The 25509-nt window shown below is 46.5% G+C and overlaps 1 protein-coding gene across 23 annotated transcripts in view; it reads right to left on the bottom strand.

Moving 5' to 3' along the window:
* Positions 1-303: 303 nt before the first annotated feature.
* The window catches only part of EPB41 (erythrocyte membrane protein band 4.1), a 110938-nt gene continuing 85732 nt past the window's right edge, over positions 304-25509 (bottom strand). For 6 of the 23 annotated variants that reach the window (XM_063177554.1, XM_063177568.1, XM_063177559.1 and 3 more), the window contains 8 exons: positions 23876-24055; positions 21927-21962; positions 10208-10687; positions 8876-9004; positions 6707-6808; positions 6179-6259; positions 4627-4734; positions 304-3739 (listed from right to left, as the gene is read on the bottom strand). In XM_063177554.1, the coding sequence (XP_063033624.1) occupies positions 4636-4734; positions 6179-6259; positions 6707-6808; positions 8876-9004; positions 10208-10687; positions 21927-21962; positions 23876-24055 (1107 nt within the window). In that variant the 3' untranslated portion in view covers positions 304-3739; positions 4627-4635. Of the gene's footprint in view, positions 3740-4626; positions 4735-6178; positions 6260-6706; positions 6809-8875; positions 9005-10207; positions 10688-15632; positions 21503-21911; positions 21963-23875; positions 24056-25509 lie in introns of those variants that run through there. The other 17 variants (XM_063177558.1, XM_063177562.1, XM_063177565.1 and 14 more) reach the window with 7 other exon arrangements.

Here is a 25509-nt window from a genome sequence, read left to right as displayed (position 1 = left end):
AAACAAAGGTTTTACATCAAGTGATGCTTCTTTGGGGCAAATTTGAACTCTGGGAATTGCTTCTGGCCTTTCTGGGGGCTTTGGTCCCATATGTGACTACAATGGGAACTGTTTGAGGGGTCTGAAGGCACCAAGAGCCCAGGGAAATGCTGGCCCAGGGCTGGGAGAGCTTTGGCACCATTGTAGCCACATTTGGGGGCTTTGGTTTGGGCTGGTAAAACCAAGTCACCACAAAGCCAGGCTAAGGGGAGACACCTGGAGGAAGATGAGAAGGAGGAAGAGAATTCAACACTAGGGAGAGAATTTTGTTTGAAGATTTATTGAAAAATGCAGTACAAGAAGCAATACTGAATACTTAGGTCTGCCTAAACACTATGGCAACTTTCCCTTTGATTCACTATGAAAATCCAAAATAACAACTCCCATCACTAGTTGATCTAGAAAGTTTTGCCAACTTTAAAAGTTCCTATTTTTATAAAGAGTTGTAAATGCCTAACCTAGACAATTCACAATTGCCTTAAAAAATTTTTACAAAGCTCCTTCATCTTCTCAACTAAATAATTTTTTTTGTTTTGTTTTTTACAAGTTTCATCTCTAAGGCTGGGACACTACCACCTCTTAAGGTAATTGTACAATTAGGAAAATCAGCAAACCACAGTTTATTAAAATCAAATCAGTCAGTCCTTTGCTAACACATCTCTGTTGGTCAGGGACTCCTATTGGGCAACCGGAGCTGCCATTCCAATTTAATGGAGAAGAACAAGAGCTCCTTGCCTTCCTTTCTATAAAAACATTCATTCATATATAAATAGCTTCCATATAATGCATATTATACAATCAAGACAGTCTCTGGGTGAATTTGTGGAGTGGGAAGAGCTGGGAACATTCATATAAATAGACCTTACTTAGCTGGTTTGTCCCTAGAGCTGACACAGCATGCTCAGAGCCAAGGATTTTACATCCCACCAGAGGTAGAAGGGAAGTGGGCAGCCCCACCATGGCCTTGGCTGAGGGTGAGAGAAGCTTCTTCTGCTTTTAACTTGCATCTTCTTCCCAGGCTCCTGGGCTCGGGCACTGTGTTGGCAGGAGTGGGGCTGGAGACCCCTGAGGTTACACAGCAGGAGATGGCAAAGGGCACATGAGGCCAGGACTTGTCTGAATTACTCCAGGAGAAGCAAGAACTCAGCAGGGGGAAGTGTGAAAATGGAAAACAGCCACCCAAAATCCAAGGAAAAAAAAATGGGGTTGTTCTAGTCTACAGGCCCTTTAACAAGGGACATGTGCAGCAACAGTGAGCACATCCTTTTGAAAAGGAACCAGCTCTCCTGCCAGCAGGCTTCTCACCCAGAAATCCCTGCTTGGGCTGTTTTGTCCCACTCACCGTGCTCAGGGCACGGGACACCCCAAGGGAACACCATGGACCACATTCCCCTAAACTCTCCTGACAGCCAAGTGCCTCTAAGTGCTACGGACAAACTTAATTTATCATGTTGGCTGTGCCTGGTAAAGCCCAGAAATCCTCTCAGCCACTGCTCCATGTGCCCCTTCACTCTTCAGGTGTCTGTTGCAAATGAGATGGAAGGATTGAGCGGCAAAGAACTCAATTTCCAGAAAAAGGGCAGTGGCAGAGGGTGCTCAGCATGATGGGTGTTTAAGGCAAGCATTACCCAACTCAGCTGAGGACAGCAGAGCCTCTGCCAGGGCCTGCGTGGCAGAATAAGGAAGGGTTTTTCAGACATGGATAGGAAGACTTAATCTCTGCACCAGAGCCCAGGACGCCCTCAATCCCCAGAGCAGGATGCCCGAGGGAGGCAGAGCGTCCCAGGAGGGAAACCTGCACCAGAGCAGCCCAGAGGCAGCTGTGGCACAGGAGGGCTGGAGGCTGAGCAGGACCAGGCCCAGCAAGGCTCAAAGACAGCCAAAATCCAGCAGCTCCAGCAGAGTCTCTAATCAATACTGATAGCTTAATTAAAATTGCACCTGAAGCTGAGAAGCTGCACCAGCCTCAGTGTAGTTCCAGGGCTGGCTGCAGCTAAGCAGTGCAGTCATTGCAGCCTGAGCTAAATCCAGTGACTTCTGAAATACATGATTCAAATTTAAAACTGGAGAGCTTTTCTCTTTATTGCCATTTTTTTCCCATCCTCTCCTGAGGAGCAGAGCACTCCTTGCCCTCAGCTACCACTGTGCCACACTATATATACATATATATATGTATATGTATATTTATACATGAAAAAAAAAATCACAACCTCAAGTGGACTAAAGTGTTCACAAGTGTCTGGGCAGACTCTTTACAGCGCTTGGTTGGTTTTTTGCTTCTTGAATTTAAATGGTGGAAGGACAAACCAGGCAAGAACATTCCCATGAAGCTTAGAGAGCAGAAATGGGAGCACATCCAGCCCCTGAAATCATGTTTTTGCATCATCCCCTCTGTGCTGGAGATGGCCCTGGGGGTCTGTAAGCTCAACCTCAAGATTTAGACAATCACCCTGATACTTCCTTCCAGCAAGGGGGTCATGAAGGCAAATCCAGACCCGCAGGCCAGTGTGGAAGAGGGAATGTCAACACTTCCCATGTGGTTTGGCTCTTTCACAATCAGCAACACCTGACACCTCCTAAAATTCCTTGTTCAGCCTCTCCAAATACAGCTTGCAGGCCTAGGAAGGATTGTCTAAAGGAGTTTAAATTAAATGCTAGTAGGATACATGCTCTGAGAAATGGGTAACGTGTTCAGCTTTAAATAGCACTGTGAGGGGAGGAAAAAAACCCAACCCATGACTTACAAAAAAAACCAAAAAACCACTCCGTAATTTAAAAATCATGAACACAAACAAGTGAAAAACTATGACATTGAAAAGCTCAGTTCCTGTGAATGCTGCACAAGCCTACCTTAATAGCATCCCGAGTCCAAACACCTTAAACACACACTTCTAAGGGCTTTTTAATGTAATGGCATCTAGAAAACACAAACAGGTGGGGAGCACTCAGCAGAGACACACGGGAAGAAGGCGAGATGCTATCCTCTTAAAGCTCTAAAATTCACAGTATAAGATACTTGAAGCAACTTCCAGTATTCCTTAAATCTAGTCAACTATTCAGATGTGTGCACAGGCTACACCACAAAACCCTACTGTGATCACACATCAGGGCTGGAACCCAGCGGGGAGGGAGCTCAGAGCAGCCCAGGGGTTGCAGCGGGGCTGGAGCTCCCCAGAGCTACAAAAATAATCTAGAGGCAATTGGAAATGCTGCACAAAGTCTGACTCTTTAAACTGACTCTCCTGGAAGAAGGACCCATGGCTTTGTGAAGGTGCACACAGAGCCCGCAGCGGGAACGCGCACGGAACAGCTCCGTTATCCCTGACGAGGGAGAGGGAATACAAGTTAAAACAGGGAGCCCTGTGAGGTGAGATTCTGTGTCTGAAGAGGCTTTGCGTGAGAGGGAATGCAAAACTGAAAACCTGTAAAAAAATACTAGAAATATTTTAGAAGTTAGAAATATGGCATATTTCTGTCGCGATAGATATAAAAAAACCCAACAAAACAAAACCCTATATCCAGTAGGATCTAGTGGACTCTGGAAAAATCTCAAGTAAAATGTCAAAGCGCAACTCTTAATAAATGATATGAATGTCTCTGAGTGTCAAGTCTGAAATCCGAGGTCTTTGTGCTCCAGGTAGTTTCTTGGTAGTTTTGCTGGGTTTCTTTTTCCTGGTGTTGTCATGGGCAGGAACGTTTCCTAGCAGGAGAGAAGACAGTAAGTTGCACCAACAGCAGCATGCTGGAAAAGACAGGAATACGCCTCCCTGAAGTGGATGGGAATTGAAGTCAGGTGAGTTACCACCAGAGGCAGGTGAGAGGTGCCTAATGGGGCTCCAGGAGAGTGACTCTGCACAAGGGTCTGGAGCAACAGGACAAGAATACCAGAGGGTAGGGTTAGATGGGATATTGGAAAGGAATTGTTCTCGGGGAGGGTGGTGAGAGCCTGGCACAGGATGCTCAGAGGAGCTGTGGCTGCCCCTGGATCCCTGGACGTGTCCAAGGCCAGGCTGGACAGTGTATGGAGCATCCTGGGACAGTAGAGGGTGTCCCTACCCATGGCAGGGGTGGGACTGGATGAACTTTACAGTCCCATCCAACCCAAACCATTCCTGGATTCTGTGATCAGTGGCATGGGGCAGGATGGCCTTTAAAGCACTGAGGTACACCCAGAGCTCCTGGACTCCTTCAGCAGCTCCTTCCCAAACGTATAAAATTTGTAGAAAATGGGATTTCCAGGCAAGCTTGGGGTCCAGCTTGAGGGTTACTGGGCACTGATGTGGGCAGGGGTCTATGTGGCACCTACAGCTGCTCCATGTGCTCCCAGCACATCATGGATATTTGGGAAGGCAAAGTAGCCTCATGGCAGGAGCTGTGTAGCTTTTAACCCATTTGGGCTCATTTCCACAGGATTAGTCTGTCTGTGACTGCCTCATCTGCCTCATGGATCTAAGAGGAAGAGGCATGAGCAGGACTCAGCAGAGAACAATGATCACTTTACTTCAGCTCTGACCCTATTTACCCAAATCTCCTGTGCACTGAAATCAGCCACCCCCTGCCCCCACTCGAGGTGATGTCTCTACTCACACAGCCCAATTACTCCTCTGCAATCTCTGTCTCCTGGTGCACAACCACTTTGGTCACCGACATGTCTGGGTGCTGCTCCTTAGCAGCCTTGATCGCCTGTGCCAGGACCTGAGGGACAGCACGGAGAGCAAATGTTAGAGCACGTCAGAGTGTCAGAGCATGGCACCCACCAAGGACACAAGAGCCTTCTTCTAACTCCAGAGTGTAAAAAAGAAAAGTAGATGCACTTGATAGAATTATAGGAAAATTACAATTGTGAGTTGGGAGGGACCCACAGGAACCATCCAGTCCAGCCCCTGGCCCTGCCCAGAGCCCCCAGCAAGCCCAGCCTGGGCATCCCTGGAGCTCTGGCAGCCTCGGGGCCGTGCCCATTGCCTGGGCAGCCTGGGCAGTGCCAGCACCCTCTGGGGGAAGAGCCTTGCCCTGAGCTCCAGCCCTAACCTCCTCCATCACAGGGAGCAGAGGTCGGAGCTGCAGCCCCTGCTGAGCATTGCCCTCAGTGTCCTCTGCTCCAGCTGAACACAGCGAGTGCCCCCAGCCACCCCCTGCATGGCCCTTCCTGACCCTTCACCATCTCCAGAGCTTCCTTTGGAATCTCTCTTAATTGTTTTAGGTCTTAAATTGTGGTGCCCAACACTGCCCCCAGGACTTCAGCCACACACTTTGGTGACTTTTAGTGCTACTACATTATCTCTGAAAGGAAAAGCACTGCTTGAAGAATACCTCCATCTCTCCGCTGCCCCATGGCAGAAAATGGATGAGAGCATTTAAGCATAACCTGCTTATTCTTCCAGCAAGTGTGATAGGCACATCTCAGACATTTTGTGGTGGAGTTAATAAACTAGATCTTGTCATAAGAATATTTTCCACCCCCATGATACTTGCGTCTAAATTTAAATTCAAAGTATAATTCTCTGATGACAAAATCATCACTTCCAACACATGCAAGAGGCCAACGAGGCTGAGTCATCAGAAAGGTTTCATATAAAGCCAAAGATATGCTACAGAGGTGCTGAGTGCTCTGAAATTACTTCTGGCACTACGAAATAGCAATAGTGCTTCAAAGTTATGGGAAAAGGAATGCAGATCAGCCAGATGTCACGGAAAACTTTTATTTCACATTTTTATGGATCTTTTAAAAAAGCCTACAAAACTGTCCGAAACAATCCTGGAATCAAAACTTTGCTGCTCATCAGTTTCAGAACAGAATTCAGCTTTCCTGGCTCAGATGCTTGATGTCAAAAGGAATTTATTACTGATACAGAATCATGGAATGGCTTGGTTGGAAATGGATCTAAACCCTCATCACATTCCACCCCCTGCCATGGGCAGGGACATCTTCCACTAGACTAGGCTGCTTTAAGCCCTGTCCAACCTGGCCTTGAACATTTACAGGGGTAGAGCAGCCACAATTTATAAAAACATGAACTTTCATCTCTACCCCAGTAAAATTTCCCTGGTTCCTTTTTGGGTGACACTGTCTTTGAACAGGCAGCCTGACTGATTTTTGCCAGCTCTGGGAAATACTTTTGGATCATATCCATACTCCTACCTGGTCATGGTCTACATCTGCATCTCCCGTGATGACAATCCTCTTCTCAATCCGTGTCTCTGAAATGCCACCTTTCACAGTCTAGAGCAGAAGGAAAAGCTGCTGTTAGTGTAAAAGTGCAGAGGCGTTTGAGCTCACTGGGGCTGCCTGTCTAAAGATGGTATCCAAAAATAGTGTCACCAAATTGTACCTGGCATTAGAGTCACAGGGGAAACTGCTGCTGCTCAAGGAAAAACTGTCAAAGAGTTATTTTTTTATAGCTGAGCCAGGGAAGAGCTTCTCCTCACAGGACAGCTCTTCATGCTGTCCCCCACAGGACAGTCAGAGTCCATGTCCAGACTGTGCTGCAATTAATGCACAATCCACAGATTTAACACAGGCAAGACTGAACCCTTCATGCTTTGCTCCATGTACTAATCATGTATTTGAAAGGACCTTCCAAAAACTTTTTTCCTCTCACTCATCCCTGCTCATCTCTCCATCAGGCTGTTGGTTGAATTGGTGTTTTGTGGTGCTCCCTGGTGTTACCTTGGTGATCTGGGTGGTGGTGGTACTGCTGGTGGTTTCTGAAGTGATGGTCTGGGCAGTCAGCAGGATGCCAGGGTCTAAATCCCCATTGCCACCATCTGTCTGTGGGACACAAGAACAGGCCATCAGCCCCTGAGCAGTGGGGACAGAAGCAAAGACTCCACATCACCAGAGCCAGAGAGAGGATAATCTGAGGACAGCAGCTCCATCGTACACAAGACACAAGTCAACCTGTGCCTAGGTGCACAAGAGCTGGGCAAGTCTCTGAAAACTCAAAGTCCCCATGCTTTAAGGCTGGAAAAGCACAGATCCTTCCGGGAGGACCTGTGACACCCCTCAGACCAGGGGCACTGGGACATACCCAAGTCTGAGCATGCTGCTGGCCCTGCAGTGCTGGGCATACCATCCATGCCTGAACCATGACAGGAGACCAACACAGACACTGATCCCAAATTCCACCTGCCTGCACACACGGAGATCAACAAAGCCAAGAGCACAATCTTATTCAGAAGGTAACTGCCACCCTTCCTCCTTCCTGACAACACCTTGCACATCCCTCACTTCATGCTCTGCAGAAGCAAAGAACATCCAGACGTTTGCTGAAACAGGAACAAATTTTGGAGCTGGTTCTTGGATTTCATCCTGCCTGACTCAACCACTCAAGGTCTGCCAAAAATCCCAAACAAAGTCATCCTGGCCAGCTCATCCTGGCCGCGCTGTCCATGTCCCCACTGGGCAGTGTCCCTGCTCAGCATTGGGACAATATCTGGAATTACCACAAGGTGGGACCATTTTCCACAGTGTGGCAGAGATCTCATGGCACATCACATCCTGTGCACACACGGCCAACTGATCATTGCCCTGGAGATCACTTTTCCTTTCCCACTTTCCCACTTAGAGCACAACTCCTCCATACACACTTGCTGAAAGCCAGGGCAATGCTCACCACCACTGTCTGAATGATCTCTGTGGTGCTGCAGCTGGGAGGATGCTGAGCAGCCACAGCATTCCTTAGGAATCCCAAAATATACAATCATTAGATTCCTGCATCCATAACAACATCCCACAGCCACTTCACTGCAACAGGAGAGCACAGGCAGCTGATGACAACCACAGCGATGGCAAAGCCAAGCTGACACAGGCTCCAAAATTTCAAATACATGAAGAAAGGCTGGGAGGGATGGGGGTGTTCAGCCTGGAGAAGTGAAGGCCTTGGGAGACCTTACAGCCCTTTCAGGGCCTAAAGAGGCTCCAGAAGAGCTGGAGAGGGACTAGGGACAAGGCACAGAGGGACAAGACACAGGGAATGGCTCCCACTGCCAGAGGGCAGGGCTGGATGGGATATTGGGATGGAATTGTTCCCTGGGAGGGTGGGCAGGCCCTGGCATAGGTTGTCCAGAGAAGCTGTGGCTGCCCCTGGATCCCTGGCAGTGCCCAAGGCTGGAAGGGCTTGGAGCAGCCTGGGACAGTGGAAGGTGTCCCTGCCCACAGCAGAGGGCTGGAACTGGGTGAACTCTTAGGCTCCTTCCACCCCAAACCATCCTGCCAGTCTGTGATTAAAACCCTCTGCTTTAGACCAAGGATTAATTTTAACCTCAGCAATGAATCCATACCTGCATATCCTCTGCTTTGTAATACTGCTCCACTAAGATTTTTACTTTCCAGTCACCACATACCCACTGAGGCTGCATTTTATAACCACATACCCACTGAGGCTGCATTTTATACAGAACATCTAGTGTTTAACAACCATTTCAGTCTTGAAACCTAAGGATGACCAAATCATTTATAAACCAAGTTCTGAAGAGGCATAAACACCCTCTTCAGACCTGGGAAAACGAGAAAAGGCATTTATTGCAGAAAAAAGGCCAACTCAGGTTAACTTTGTACAGAGAGAGCCACATCCTGAAGCCACCAGTGGCTGAAGATAAACTCTGTTTGCAATCACATCTTGAAAAAATAATTACTCTTCAGGGATAGCAAAACCACTGCTCCTCTAGAAATACCAGATGCACCTGGAAATAGTGTCCACAGCATCAGTTAATGCCTGTGCTGCACCCAGACATGCAGAGACAGGCAGGTGCTGCTGTCTCATCCTGAGGATTTGGAAACAAAACATTTACTTGGGTTTAATTAAGCCCCTAGGAAACTCATCAGAACACACCTTACCTGTGCAGCTTCATAGGTGATGGTCTTTGTCTCTGTGTGGACAATAGGGACTTCCTTTGTGGGAATTTCGCTTTTGATGGCGCTGGACACGTCAGAGATGGTGACAGTCTGTGTCTTCACTAGCGGGGGCTGTGAGACAGGGTTAAAAACATCTTGTAAACAGCCAGTTCCCATCTCCACATCCTGACTGGGCTGCTGGCAAGTGTTCTGACACTGATCTGATAAAAGTACTGTGGGAACCAAGGCCAGCCTGGAAATCTTTGGGTTTAACTCTCTGGAACATCACACTGCTCCGAGGGCAGCGATCAGGCATGAGGATTAGACAGGCAGCAAAATCCTCCAGCCCTTCCCCACACTGTGGACTCTGCTCAGCCCAAACCAGGCATTAAGGGTTTAATGGGTGTGCCACAACACCACAGATGCTGTCTCCACTGATTCTTAACTTTCTAATTACCAGAAGCCCATTGCCAATTACTAGGAGAAGATGACCCTTATCTGGTGATGCCAGTGTCAGGATTACACCAGCCCTGGGCACACAAGGACTTTATCACAGTTGAGCAGCTTTATCCTGACCTCAAGAGTAACACTGCATTATGAAAAATCCTCATCAGATCTTTAACTTTTATTAAATCAATGTCAGATAAAACAGGAAGAACAATAAGGGTGGAGAGAAATCAGTTGTTCCAACACCTGATGATTATCCAGAAGAAGACAGAGTGAGTTCAGAGCCAGTGCCTTCCCAGAGGGCTCGATTTCTGCCACCATCCCCAACCCTGCCAGATGCCACTGTGATCATTAGCGGGGAATAGGCATCTGTTGAATCAAAAGCAGTATTAACACTGGAGCAGGCAAAAATCCCTCCCACAGTGGGGAGCACAAAAGGACACACTGGACAGCACCTCAAATTTGCTCTGCTGTGCTGAGAGTCAGCTGCCAGTCCAGCTGGGGCCAGCAAAATCCTTAAGGAGCTAAAATTACACAATTTTTGAGCCTAAATATTGCCTTTTCGTGGGCATGCCATAGGATGCTTCAATCCAAGAAGAACAAAGGGCATTGCACTGTGGCAACTGTATTTCATGTAAAGATAAATTGAGAGGGAGTCTTTTTTAATGCAAAGACAAATTGACAGTGGCTCGTATTTAATTCAAAGATAAATTGAGAGGGGCTTATTGCACTGACTGTGGGAGATTCACTGGCTCATTAGCTCCAAGCATGAGTCCAAGCCAAGCAAACCCAACTCCTATGTGGGTCTGTGGCACCTGCTTGCTGCAGTGTTTGGGTTCCCACTCCAAAGGCAGCCGGGGTGTGGGGGGCAGGAGCTGGGCTCACTACCTGGAAGCAGCGAATGAGCTCCAGCAGCCTGTTAGGAGCATCTGGGTTGGGACATTTGCCATGTGGCTTTCTAAAGCCAAAGCTGTCTTCACCATCCTCTGCCACCTCCTCCTCCTCTCCTCCCCAGGGCTGACGGGGAAGTGTGGCAGGGCTGGGCTGGGGCTCCAGCTCAGAGAGCTCCGAGTCCTTCTCCACATCCACACAAACCCCCTTTCCACATGTCAGGTCCTCCTCGTGGGCGGATCGGCTGGGAACCGCCTCCTCCTGCTCCTGCTCCTCTTTCTCCTCCTCCTCCTCCTCCTCGCTGCTTAGGGAGGAAGCACCACAGTGCCAGCTGGCAGAAGGCTGTGAGGCGGGTGGCACTGGAGTCTCACTAACAACTACTGACTGCCTTGAGCCCTCCCACGCAAAGCCAGTGTCAACACTGCTCCACTCTGCCACTGCAGCCACATCCTCCTGGGAGAGAAAGTCACTCATTTTCTAAAAAGAAATAGATACACAAAAAGGGCCAGAGAGAGAGAGAGAAAGAGAGCAGGGAGTTAAGGAGAGCAGGAGGTCAGAAGGCATCAAGGTAAAACATCAGGTTCTTATCATATATCATATCTCCAGTAACACATGCAACAGTGGGGCCGGACCCTGGAAAAGCTCTGTGCTCTCTACCCAGTGCATTCACTGACACAGCCTCGCTAGTACATTAATAATCCACTCTCCTAAATTCTAAGGAAGTAATATGAAAAGTCTGTGCACCTAGAGGAAGAGCCACCACTATGCACTTTTGCTCAGTTGGGAATAATTTCAGTGTATCAATCAGTGTATCAAGAGGGGACTTGTACACATCCAAAACTTCCATGGGCAACAAAACTCACTAAAACCATCCTGATTCCGCTTTTAACTCCTTGAAACTGTTGCCTCACTTTCTAACAAGATTCCCTGGGCAACCAAAAATACTGCAATTTGTGCTTAAAATGTGAGGCCTGAAGCCTGTGAGTTATTTGGTATGATTCATTTTTTATACCCCAGAGGCTTTCACTTTGACTGACCTCCTCTCATGGCATAGCTCAATGGTAGGATAAGAGCAGGAGCTGCTTTATGAAGGAACAAATAGATGCTTTTTTAAAATATAACTTCAAGAAATTACTCTTCCCCCATTTCTCATGGTATTTTTCAGTTCTCTGCTTCTTTATGTTGTAGACAGGCTAGCTGTAACATTTCTATTTATTAGAATTTCCAGCCTCTTGTGCTTGTCTTAAGTTATTGGGATATTGCTTAGCAAAATGCATTTAATACGAATGAGGGAGGGCAACCAACACTGAGATGGGCAGGTCAGACTGTGCTCACAGGGAAAGGCTATTTCTGAACCAAACCCTTCCACATGTTTGTCCAAACATGGAGAAACTTGGAGACCTCAAGGCAGTGTGCAGCTTCCTCCCGAGGGGCAGCTCCCATCCCTGCTCTGGGGCAGGGACAGCAGCCAGGGCATGGCTGGGGCTGGGCCAGGGCAGCTCAGGCTGGAGATCAGGGCAAGGCTCTGCCCCCAGAGGGTGCTGGCACTGCCCAGGCTGCCCAGGCAATGGGCACGGCCCCGAGGCTGCCAGAGCTCCAGGGATGCCCAGGCTGGGCTTGCTGGGGGCTCTGGGCAGGGCCAGGGGCTGGACTGGTTGATCCCTGCAGGTCCCTTCCCATTCAGGATATTCTATGATATCATACCCAGATCCCACCCTCATTTCCTAATGCAAGACTCAACACTGCAATATTCCACAAAATAAAACATGAATGGGCTGCCAGCTGTGTAGAGCCATGTCTTGTTGGTTTAAAACTTGAATTTATATACTGCCAATATGCTGACCTTCCCTTAATTATAGATGCTAAACCTTGCTAATTATTCATGGGACCTTGAGAAGACACAGCTCATCTTCTGGGGTTTAATGGAACACGCCTTAGGAGTGAGATTTCCTTATGTAAGAGCTGGAGCACTACCCAGCCAACAGAAGAATCACAGATAAAACAAAGAAGACTAAGCAGCGACACAAACACTGATGTATTTAAAAGGCAAAAATCTGTATACAGTCAAAACAACCTCCCAGTTCCCTTTCACAGACAGATAAAATAATTTGCATTTGGAAGCATCTTGTATGACAGATGCAAAAAGGAAGGGAGAGCTGGAATGGAGCCTGTGCTGTGCGTATTCTCATCGCCAGCAGAGCCAAGTGCAGCAGCAAACATGCAAGCTGGAAAGACAGAATGAAATCCTGATAAGATCAACTGATCAGAAACACTTATTGCCTTGCCTTCCTATTCCACTTATTATTATTAAGGAGATAAACTAATGGGAAGGTAATAATTTCTAAATAAAGTTATCTATGTAAAACTCCTCCATAGGAATTTCAGCATCTGTTACAAATTCTGATCTTATCAAGATTTGTTTAAAATTGCGAATGCCAAAGCATACCTATTTAGGGCTCAGATTTGCAGAGTTCCAAGCTCACCTTGAGACCCAGGAAACCTGAGAGGTGCCTGGACTGCCAACTACTCATTTCCAGGGACACAGCCCCAAACCACTGAGGCCTAAATCAAGCACAAAGCAGTCAAACACAGAGTAAATTAAATACAGGACAGGATGCAATGCCCCAGAAGAAACAAACTGACCCAGACATGAATGCAACTTGTGCACCACCCTTCAAATACAAATCTTTGTGCCTCTGAAGATACGGCTGAAGCATTGCAATGAAGTGACGCACAATAATTCAGACTGGGGATAAATTAATAACAGGCTCAATTTCATGTTTGACACCAGTGGCCAAAAGGATTTCTTTTTCTCAAAAAGTCGTTTTGTATAAATTTGTTTACTTGCATTTCTTCAAGGCTCTGCTGTTTTGGATCAGTATCTATTTGTATGACTCAGCTGCCCTGTGTTGTCAGAGTGGATGTTTTTTTTCATGCTGCTGCCTCTTTATGTTGAATATTCCATTATTCCCATCCCAAATCAGACTACTATCCTGCAGAAAACTTAAGGAGTGCTAAAATTATGTCAACTGCCAGTTAATATTAAATAAAAATTGCTAAAACCATGAATTTCTGGTGCACAGTAACTACCTACGACGACCACATGAAAGGCTAGGAATCCCAGCTGGTTAATACTTCCCAGTCCTGTTCTTTTCCAGCATGGCAATGGAATTGTTGACGCTGTTATTAGGTTATCCCCAAACAAGGATCCACAGAAGCTCACAGGCTTGGAGTGACTGTCTAGGAATGCACAAGGAGATGATGTTGCTTTGCAGCAAACCACACTCACCAGAGAGCGCTCCCAGATCAACTGATGCTCAATCTCACAGCTGGCAAAGCACTTGGGTAAAAAGTATTATGAAGCAGAAAACAAGAGATCCTTATTTTACAGTACCTGCCACTACCTTACCAAACTGCTTTGCCTTAAGGTAAAAGTTAAAAATATTCAGAAGCTGTTCAAAACAACCTGGCATTGAAAAGGATGGACATTACCTATGGATTTGTGGTTTTCAGTGGATTTTCTCATTGCCATTGACCTGATCACAACATCCTGACCAGCCTACTCAGATGACAGACAGATAAAAGAGATTTTGACCAAAAGTTAAAGTAATGCTAGCAAACACACTGTACGCCCAAACCTTCAAAAGACTAAACTCTGTCATGAACCAGAATCCAATATATTACACAACACACAGCAATTACCTCCAGTCATTGTATCAAAGTGCGGGCAACATGAAACAACCTCAAGATGAACACTTAAATTATCAAAATGAGGTTGTTGGGCAATATGATTCCTCTGCCCACCCCCACTGGTCTCCTTCCCATCTCTTTTGTGGGACAGGTACTGTCACATGAAGGGCTCTTTATTCCAAAATCCGTCTGCAAAGAACAGAGCAATGACATTGCAAAGAGCTGTCTTAGTGCAGCAGCAACAAGCGAAGAGAGGGGATAAAGTCAGTGTTTATAAATGCCATCAATTTTGTGCTGCTCATTCCACTTCCCTCATTCCATAAATGAGGTGTCTTAGGTTGCAAGATGTGTCTGGGGCTGTGTGTTCTGTCCCCACCTGTCAGAGCTGGGGCAGTTCTCTGCTGTGCTTGGGGAAGTTTTCTTGATCTCTCCCACAGCCAACCCTCCCTCCAGGAGATCTCTGCTGTCCATGGCCACTGAGTGTCCCTGCAGGGCTGATCCAATTCCAGCATCCCATGGGCAGATGCTGCGCCCAGGGCAGGAGCCAAGCATTCCTGCCTGGATGCAATCTGAGCCTGGCACAGCACAGCAGCCTTTGCCCCCTGCATTGCCAGAGGAGCAGCTTTCTGCTGCCCTGCATGGCCAGAGGGAGCCCAGGCCCATCTGCAGCAGCCCTGGAGCTGCAGAGGAAAACTCCCCCCTTGTGCAGGATCCCTGCTGCAGCAGAGCCACAGCTGGCACTGCAGGAGGGCTGAGCCCCCATGGCATGGGGCTGTGCCACCAGCCTGAGCCACAGCGTGCCAGGGCCGGCTCTCACTCTGGCAGCATTATTTTGTATTACTGCATTTTTATTTTTATCTTTATTTTTTTAATATATAGTTTTTTCTCTATTAAAGAACTGTTATTCCTACTCCCATATCTTCGCCTGAGAGCCTCTTAATTTCAAAATTAGAATAATTCAGGGGGAGGGGTGGTTTACATTTTTCATTTCAAGGGATACTCCTGCCTTCTTTAACAGACACCTGTCTGTTCAAACCAAGACATGAAGTTAGAGCTCTGCCTTGATGCCACACTCATCTCAGGAGTTGGCATTATGAGCAGCCAGATCTGCCCTCCTGTAATCTTGAAAAACTCGGGATTTAAAATTGACTCTTGACACAACCTCAAAACACAACCTGAGCTTCAACCAGAAAAAATCCACCAGAAGCTCGCGTTGTATCACTGAGCCGAGGAACAGTGGTTCATTAGGAATGTGGTTTCTTCACTTACAAAACACAAAAGGAGCATTTTTGTCCCCAGATTAACACACCAGGTGGGACAGAGGTTCTTGTAGCTGTGCAGAACCTGCCTCACTTCTGCTCTCAAAACAACTTCCTGCAATTGATTTTTCCTACCACACAGTCTCCAAAGCAAAGAGGCAGATGGTGCTAGAGTGACATTAAGCATTTGGTAGAGGGCTCCTGCAAACAAAGCCTGTCTTAACCCAAGCTGGATTTAATCCTCAATTGAATTATTCTGATCAGTTTGAGACCTTAGAGCTGCAGCCTTGTGTACTCCCTCTCCCCAGCCCACACCCAAGAGTGTCCAACAGACCCTACACTCTGAATGCCATCAGCAACGACTCAGTCTGATGGCTCCTGCTTTGAGAAGGGAATACTGAAGGTTAGTTCAAGAAGTCATTAACACAGATCATATATAGCTTTTTTTGGTTAATAAGCAGTGGAAAGAAAAATCTGATTTGCAATAACATTTATTAATGGATAAATGTACATATTTACAAAGAAAAATCTGAGAAAAAATACAAAACCAAAAAAGTGTTCCAAAAGAGCATTTTAGGTAAAAAAGAAAGTGTTTCTAGTCCCCACAGGACTAGTCTAACAAGACTGTCTACCGTTGCTAAAAGATCCCAAAGGGGCCCAAACCAAGGCCTGTCTTTCTCTCCAGCCCCACAAACCACAACAGATGCAAACAGAGACACAAGAGGAATCAACTCAGTCAGGTTCCCCAGCATCACCCACCAATAACTACAGACCAAGGAGCTTCTGCATGAATCCATAATGCTTTCTTGGGCTGAATTTATCCAGAAAGCTTCCTCCCTCGTCCCATAGGTCAGAACAAGCACCATCAACTCATGGCAAGGAAAAAAGAAAACGCAATAAATCAGTGAAACAATTCTCAGAGTGATAAATTACTAACACTGATGTGAAGTGAAAGACTTTGCCCATAACCATTGGGATCTGGGCTTGATGATCCTCGTGGGTCCCTTCCAACTCAGGGTATTTCATGATTCTATGATAACCTTCCCAGGAGCTGGTGGTATAGCCAAGCCTCATTCCTCCCAACACAAACTACTTCCCTTTGTGCTGAGGAAATCATCCTCTACTGATTATTTCAGAATAGGAGGGAGATATGGAATACCTACTCTTTAGAGTCATCACTAGTTACTGGGAAAACCACAAGAGAGGGGAGCCAGTCTTGGCTGAACACTGCCCTGACTGAGCTGCCCATGGAGAGTCCTCAGCTCACCTTCCATCACTCCCCAAGCGAGGCAGAAGGTGGGAGGAGGTGCAGGCAACATCCTTCTTTATCTGCTCCCTTTCAGCAGTCAAAAAAGAAAAGGGATGTTGTTTTACAGCAACGAAGACCTCAAGTATCATCACACACAGAGCCCCACACCCAGCAGAGCCTCAGAGCTGAATGTGAGTTCCAAGCAATTGGCTCTAGCACATCTGCTGCTTCAGAATACTGGTTTCCACTTCCTCCTAAAGCAAGAAAGCACAAGAAACTCCTGTGTGTTTTAGGTGGTGTCCAAAAGAGGTGGAAGCTGGGGTAAGGAGATTCAGGAAGTGGCTACGAAGCCAACCGTCAATATCACAATGGGAATCACTGAACCCTCTACAGCTCCCAGTGGGATCCTACACACATCAAAGAGCATCAAAGAGCTGAGTGACCACACCACAAAACACTGGACAAGACTTCTGGCAGACTTATCCTGCTTGTGTCACCAGTGTGCCAGTCACCAGAAGGACATTTTCTGCAGCAGGTCACCTTGAAAAACCAGGATTCTCATGCCAACCTGGATGAGGTTACATGCTGCAGACACTTACAGCTTCCTTGCAGGAGGGATAACTCAGCTCTCCATCACCCATAGCCTGGCACTGCATCAGCCTGGCTGAACAGTGTGTGTGAATCCCTGTGTCAACAGGTGCCAGTGTCGGGGCAGGCAGGCAGGAGTTGCTGGTGCTCCCAGCAAGTTTGTTCCTGAGGAAAATAGGAATGAAGTTCATGTATTGGTTCTATTATAGATCCCCTGAGATCTCAGCCTTTAAACAGCACTAGAGCCAATCAGCTCTCCCTGTGCACAGGGATGACAGCAGGACTCACAAAATCCTCCTCTCGGTGCTGCATCCTGTGCTGACATCATGGGAAAAGAGGGAAACCAGAGCACCAAGGTGTAAAAATATGGAATGTGCACAAACGGGATACAGAATGCGCAGGAATGAGACCTTACGTGGATTGCCATGGACTGTCACTCCCTTTGCATCACAAGCAAACAGGGAAAAAAGCAGAAGAGTGCCTGGGAAAGGGTCTGTAGCCCAGGGGGCACATCCCTGGGGCACTGGACAGATGAGGTTTCTGTTCCTGCTAAGTTCCAGGCCTCCTCTCTCAGGAGGGATCAGATCTACCTGGATGAATATGGATAACTGGCCTCTAAACTGCCAGAAATACAGAAAGCATTTGTTCAATTTCTTTTACTCTGCAGTGATAATTGGTATATAAATTGCAAAAATGTTCCTGAGCATTCTCAGAGTGTAAAGTTTCCAAGGTTTTTTGCTGATGACAACCAGCCTTATCTCAAGATTTAAAGAGAGAGAAAGAGACCACTTGAATTAAAGAGTTAAAGAATTGAGTAGAGGTGACAGAGTCTATCTCTTATCCCGCTGAGATGAGACACCCTGAGCACTCTGGCCTAAGGTTGATCTGGACAAAAAGTTTTAGAATTCAGGTCCTTTGAAAATGGGTGACAGAGCTATAGAAACCATGGCTTTGCCAAAGCCACCAGTGTGGCTTCCAAGTTCTTGTCACTGGATCAGAAATGCAGAAACTCAGCAGTGCTCACTGCAGCATCCCAGGCAGCGATCCCGAACAATGGCTTTGGGAAGGAAGCACCTGTGTTCAAACTCCAGGAAATATGGACAGAAAATGGACAGAGAGATCCAAACAACTCCTGTTTCTTCCCTCTTCACACCAGGCTGGGGAGAACAAACAATCCCTGTTCTTCATCACAACGGTTACCACTCTGGGAAGGAGATGCAGGCAGGGAATGCCAACCACAAGTATCCCTTGACTTCTTCCAGCCTGCATTTTCTGCACAGCACATGGCGTCCCAGCATCCTCCCTCACCTCTCCTCTCCAGGCCCACCTCCATCTTCCTAAACTCCACATCAGATCTGCTGGAGTGCAAGTGCTGCTGTCCTTGGAGCATTCGTAGGGATGCTCCAAGGATTCAGGGACACAGTCTGCCAGCACCCTCCTTCACACCAGACTACACCTGGACAACAAGCCTCAGACTTCTACACTTCCTAGTGCCAAAGGAGGAAGACTGTATATTAAAGGCAGTGTATTAAAAAGGGAGGAATATTTTCCAATGAAAAATCGGCATCCTCACAAAACAAAGTCCTAAAGGCACAAACTGGTGAACTAATCGGAGCAGGTTACAAGAGGAATTGGAAGGATTCCTGTGGGATTAAAACAAAGGATTTCACTAGCAACCTAAGTTTCTGAGACAGCATTTAGAACCTCAACCTGTACCTCAAGAGCAAGAGGTGGCTCGAGTGGCCCATGATACCCCACGGACCCTCAGAGCAGACAGCACATGCCATGCTCACCTTACTCCTTCCAGTTTATCTGCTAGCTTCCTAAATAATACTGTTCACACAGATACAGATCTAGAAAGGGTTATAAATATAGGTATTTATATATATTCACACATTTTAGTCCATGTAATAAAGGCCTGCTCCTTTCTCTCCCACACTTCTGGAGCAGCAGCCACCACTGGTGACACTGGGGGGTGTTCTCAGAGTGACTGTGTCCAGGCCAGTCCTCCAGTGGACACAGGAGAACACAGATTGGTGCTGAAAGGAGAAATGGGGGGCTCAGCTCAGCCCCATTGTTACTATTTACAGAAAAGAAACCCCTCAGACACGAAGTCCCACCTTCCCTCCAGTTCACAAACCAGCTCTGCTCAGTGTAGCTGGGCTGGAGCCTGCACAGCTCAGGCAGGATAACTTGGATAAATGGGAGCATCCTCCAGACACACTGTAAGCAATAAACAACGAGCGGCATGCAACAGTTTGGTTAAAGAAGTCAAAAACAATCGAGGGCTTTAACATTAGAAGTGTGTCCTGATGTGGCCAAGCCAACTTGCCAACAGAGGGAATGTTCAAACAACAGGTAACTCCATCTCTGTGACCTAAGCAAACATGCATCAATTAGTTCTACACAAATTAAATAAAACACATTCCAAGTGCAAAAAGTCCTTCAGATTAAAAAAAAAAATTATTGATCTATGTTTACAATAAATATCTCCTTGCAATGAGTTTTCTCCTGTAACACTATGTATTTTCTTGGATGTGAGAATAGTGGTGGAGAGGGAAGCTGGGATACTTTGTCACAGGCTTCCCCCACTAGAAAATGAAAGGCAGACCCTGTCCCTAACTTATTACCAAGAGCAGCAGTGAGAACCAGTACTTTTTATTTAAGTGCCAATCTGAGTTTCCTAGAAATTTAGTGTTTATGGATTAGATTCCAATGTTCTTCCTAGAGAGTCAACCTCTTGTTGCCCACAGAGGCTGTGGATTTCCATGCCTGGCATTGTTCAAGGCCAGGTTGGATGGGACTTGGAACAACCTGGTCCAGGGGAAGGTTCCCTGACCACAGCAGAGGGGGAACAAGATCTTTATGGGCCCTTCCAACCCCAAACCATTCCAGGATTCTATGATTCAGCACATTCCTGTAAAGCATATTTTAGATCAGTGTCAAATGTTCTTCATCTTGTGAATATCTTACATTTAAAACAACAAGCTTAAAAGCAATTCTCCAGCAATTCCTATGGGAAGTCTTCAGGGGCTTGGGAAACCAGACTCTCCTCTCAGGATTTCCTCCACCCATCTGCTCTGCCACAGCAGATGGGAACACAATTCAAAGAATTTGCTTTTGCACCACAGGAAACTTCAGAATGGACCTGGCAATCCAGGAGCACTCCTGCTAGGTCCCATCACAGCCACACAAGGACACACAGCAGGATTAACACGACAGTCACGGGTGTCCCTCCCAGGACAGCCAACTACGGAGATCAGAAACCAGGACAAAGAAGATGCAGCAGAGACTACAGCCCAGAAATTCAGGAGCTTTGGTCTTGAGGTTTCAATATGACCCTGTTGCCACTCAGAGAAAGAGTAGCCACCAAACAGTCAGTGCTATAACCAGAAGGAAGGACATCATAAAGGGAATACGTGGAGAAGGAAAAACGCTAGAGTACAGCTGACACTTTTTGAGTGATTTCTGCTCTTCAGGGATTGCAATAGAAATCTTTGGAAGAGTTGCTTCACTTGCTGGCCGGGGAAAGGCTGTCTCAGTAGGTATCTCCTGCTCTTTTAGTTTGTCTTCATCCTGTACTAACAGAGGCCGTTCCCGTGTCTGCTTTCGTGGTAGAAGATCAAGAAAGACAGAGAGAGATGAACAAAAATGACAGATGGAAAGTGCCCAAAATGACACTTGGAGATGTGCAAAGCATTAGGGCAGCTCTTCTCAACATAAAATAAACTGCCCAGGAGAGCAGAGCTGCTGGTGGCTTGTGTCACACCAGCCCTGGAGCTATAGAACCATGTTCTCTCTGCAGAGCTCATCAACATCTGCACCAGGATCATGAGTGTTTGATGCCTGCCCTCCCAGAAAAGTGGATGCCCAAAATCTTCCAGAGTGTTTTGGAACTGGAATGGTGAGAAAAACATTTGAAGCATTTGAAACAGGAATGGTGCAGTACAAAATGTGTGGTCTCTGACAGCTTCCTAATCTACAGTGCCCTTGAAACCCAGTGTTTGGAAAATCCCATGGAACAGCCAGACTGAAGAGCAGATACAAAATGCTTTTCCAAAGTTCTGACCAGAGTATCAAAATTTGAGCTGGTTTGAAAATTCTATTGAACAAGTGAAAAACTGTAAATCTTAAAAATCCCACGCATGGAACGGGCAGGGTGGCAGTAGGAGCAGAGCATACTCCTGGAATTTTGCTCTGTGTTTTAGCATATTTGTTTCTGGAGGTTAAAGAATGATAAAAACCCAGAATGAGTAAATCAGCACACAGGACCATGCAAGGGCTTCAGCACTTCTGCTGAAGAAAGGAAAGATTGTGGGAATGTTCAGTAAGTCTACACCCCTTTAGTTTGCCAGCCCTGGTCAAATCCAAGTGTACTTAGGACAGGAAAAACTTGGCTCTAAGCTCCCTCAGCTGAGCCAACCTCCGCTGGTCAGTGCGGTATTTTGGGACTGGTTCTTTGCACACCCCTAAGTGGTGAGAATTCGGGAGAAAGTAGCTGGGAGACTGGGCAGCAAAATAAAATATAAGATGCAAGAGTAACATGATCATTAAAACAACAACAAAACAAAACAAAAAAAACCCAAAAAAACAAAACGAACAAACAAAAAAAACCAGAAAGAAAGACAACATAAAAAGAACAGGGAACAGTTAAATTTTCAGAATTGCTTTTGTCCCCGAATACACGGTTATATTGGTCATGCAGCTTTTTCGAACCAGCCATGCACCAAATAAGCAAAAATTGAAAGCTGCAAAAGCTGCAGCAGTGCCAAAGTCCTCTGGGTGTGAGTTATGAAACTACTTCATGTAGCAAAAAAAAAAAAAATGTTATCCAGCAGCTGCTGTTGAGTTTTTGCTCGGTGCCATTGCAATAGCAAGTCTGGTTCAGAAGCACAGATCAGAGCAGCAGCTTTACCTCAAGCCCACCAACCTGTCTCTCAGAAGATGGGACAGTGACTCTCTTGACCTGGACACACAAAGCGTGTTAAGGTTCAGTTGTCTCATAACAAAACATACAGGAATAGAAGAGAAGTGGCCCCTGGCAAAAAACCCTTAAGCCACTAAGGCAGGGTGAAAGCACCATCATGAACAGGAGCAATGGCTTTGCACCATGATTTACGATCCTTAATTACCATCTGATTTATGATCCTTCAACACATGCAGGTGAGGGAAAACTTTCTCCCTGGTCAGTGCCTGGAGAAGATGCATTTCTGGAGGTTCATAGCAGGACATAGCAACCTCAGAGTGAGATCATTGCAAAGAGGACCAGATTAAGAAGGAACTTCCAGAAATGCAAATCTAGGGCTGACACCAATTCTGCAGTGCTGCAGACCCACTGGCGCCTTAGGTGGGACAAGCCCACACCATCCAGTTATGGTAACCAGCAGCCCTCCAGGGTCTCAGTGTGGTCACCTTGCAAGAAATTCTTCATAAAAACCAAGGATAACATTCTTGAACTGCAGTTGTAGAGCTTGAGAGCCTCAGCTCTGTCCCACCCACTGGGCACTGAGCAGAGCTCTGCTGCCCACACTCCTGAGGAGTCTACGCCGAGGCTCAGCCACAGAGGGTAAAGCCTATCCGTGTGTTGAACAGGGCAATCCCCGTGACAGGCTGCCCACAAAAGCAGTGGCTGCCCCTGGATCCCTGAAGTGTCTGAGGTCAGGCTGGATGGGGCTTGGAGGCACCTGGGACAGGCAGGAAGTGCCCCTGCCCATAGCAGGGGTGGGACTGGAAGGGCTTTAAGTTCCCTTCCAATTGAAACCATTCTGAGATTCTGTAGCAACCAACCCTGAGTAAGTTCACTTTGGAGACCTCATTTTGCTAGTAGGCAAAAAACCCTTTAGCTGTCCTGGCTTTACTCCGAGCTTTGAGGAGCCTGAAGTAAACTTGGTGTTAAACTCCTTGTACATGTTACAATTACCCTCCATCTACTGAAAGATTATTTCCTGATTAATAAGTATCTGCCTTGTTTGAACATGAAATACTAGTTCATCTGCAGGGCTGTGGGAAGGAAGGGGAAAAACTGGGCTTTCAACCAAGAGAGTCTTCAATTACCACCATTTGCAGTCAGGATGCAATTTTTCTGTTGCAATAAAAAATTGCACTTACCACTTAAAAGACTGATTGCCACAGGCACTAACTACAGTTTTACTCACAGACTCCAAATACGAGCCAGTTGCCACCAGTATGACACAGAGGTGTCTGTTAGCCAAGAAGAAACCAGCTGGTGACTGGTTTTTCCTAGAAAAATTACCTTTTTAAGGAAACTAGCAGAGAAACTGTGAGTATATGTGGTTACTAACACACAGTTCCTAGAAGAAGGGAGATTCTCATCGTGTTTGAACAGCCCTGCTGTGGCCACCTGAGGGTCTTCTCAAAGCCTCCACAGCAGATCAGCACCTGGAGTTCCTAATGCAAGTCTAAACCCTATGACATACCAGATTAACTGGAGAATAAAGTGATTTTGGAAAAATCATCCCATCCTAGTGCTTCTCCGCTGGGTTATCTGCAATGTTATCTCTGAAGTAATAATTTAGGTCTTTGGATATTGGGTTTGTCAGGGTTTTTTCCACATTTTGGGGAGATCCAGGAATGACCCAGTCCCCAAACCAGCCATGGGACAAGTGCTCTCTAGCATCTGACATTGACAGCAACACTAGGAAAAGTAGCATCAATACCAGCTAAGGAATTCTTACATCCTTCTCTACCAAAAAAATCAACACTTTTACAATACTACAACTAAAGCTTCGATTGTCTCAGAGAACATTCTACACGTTACAAGCCAATACTAACGGTTAAAACTGAAAACAAGCAGAAGCCAAGGGGAGCCGAGCCCCAGAGTGCAGTGCTGCCCCTGGAACAGCTGTGCCAGGTACTCACTCCGTCCGCTCCCGTGGGGATCTGCCCGTTGACGTTGAGGCTGCGGAACGGGGAGTGGGTGGACAAACGTTTGTCCCACTCACTCGGCCGAGGCTCGGGCACGGACTCCATGAAGTTCTTCTTCAGCTCACTGATGTTGGCATGGTGCTTCTTTATTTCCTCCTGGGTCTTATCTAGATCCTATCAGCAAAAGGACAGGATAAGTGAAGGGACACGGAGAGACCTGGGACTGCCTAAGCTGTGCTTAGCAAAGCTGCACTCAGCAGATCTACTGACAACTTCCCAAACTGTGCTCACACTGCAAACACACAAAGGGAGCATCCTCTCTCCTCCTCTTTTTTAAATTAGGATAAACTGCAACCCCAGAACAGGGTCTTGTCCAGCAGCGGGACTTGCCAGTGGTTCATCTCAAGCGACACCAAAACCAGGTGACAGCTGAGCTGGAATATAATGGATTTTCCCCAAACAGGATTTTTTAAAGTTGCCAAACTATGTTTCTTTGGGTTATTTAATTTAACATATTTAAATTTTGTAAATTTGCTTTCTTTACCCTCTGCTAGCCTGAGTATTTCTAGTTATTAATACAATTGATGATAAAGAAAATGTTTTCTCAATTTTATTTACTCGCTTCATATCTGTTTCTCTTTTTTCCTAGCAGAAATTATCTTTGTTCCCAGAATATCCCATTACCATTTTTCTACTCCCTCTCATCTCATCCCTCCAGGAGCCATCATAGGCAGTTTTAGACTTCAGAAACGAAGATGAGATAATTTTTTTGGGAAAAAAAACAAACTGAAAATTTATTTTATGCTAGATCAATCAAGAAACTCCTGCTAAAATTTTTCATCTGGAGAAAGTCAGATTTTTACTGTGTGATGCCAGTTTACAGCATAAACACACGTACTTCAAGGCAAGTCAACTTGTTAAAAATAGTTCTTCCTTGCAAGCAAACCAGAGGCTATAGAAAAGAAAGCTTTCGCAGACAGCAAACAACTTTTCAGGACGGGGCCAAAAAACAGCAAGAAAAGGGGAAATCAAGGTCAGTAAAAGCATCACCAGGAAATTTCACTCTTTTTGTGCTTTTAGCTGTTACTCAGCCCATCGATTTTAGAAGATGGGACAACAAATGCATCCCTAAGTGAGGGCTCTCCCAAAAATCTCCATTCCTGCAGCTCACCAAGGACGCACCATCCTCCCTCCCCACAGGGCTAAACCCCAAATGCCTCTTTAGCAATATTTACTTTTTTTGGCACAGTTCTGGGGGGAAAATAACAAATTTTGGCTTCTACCCTGGATGAAAGTATAAGGCAAGTGCCTGTTAGGTAGGGAAAAAAAGTAGAAATGAGTCTGCTGTGGACTCTGGGGCAAATCCCTGCCTGGTCCAAAAAGCCTACAGCTGCTCCTGGCTCAGAGAAGAGAGAAGGACCACCCTGGCTTTCCAGCACTGTGCAGGAGCAGGGCCTGGGAGGGCTGGCAGAGGAGCCAAAGCCACGAGGAGCTACGTGGAGCCGGGTCTGGGAAGCACCTTGAGGAACCAGCTAGCTCAGTGTCACCCTTTCCCTCCTGTCTCACCCTTTCTGCAGGAAGCTGGTGCATGGGGAGCTTTAAAAGGCTTTCAGTAAAATCACCAGGCA

Source organism: Melospiza melodia, chromosome 27 (genome assembly GCF_035770615.1).
Source record: "Melospiza melodia melodia isolate bMelMel2 chromosome 27, bMelMel2.pri, whole genome shotgun sequence".
In the NCBI taxonomy this organism is placed as follows: Eukaryota; Metazoa; Chordata; class Aves; order Passeriformes; family Passerellidae; genus Melospiza; species Melospiza melodia.
Note: the sequence above shows the minus strand (reverse complement) of the source record. Positions and strands in the feature narration are given on the sequence as shown.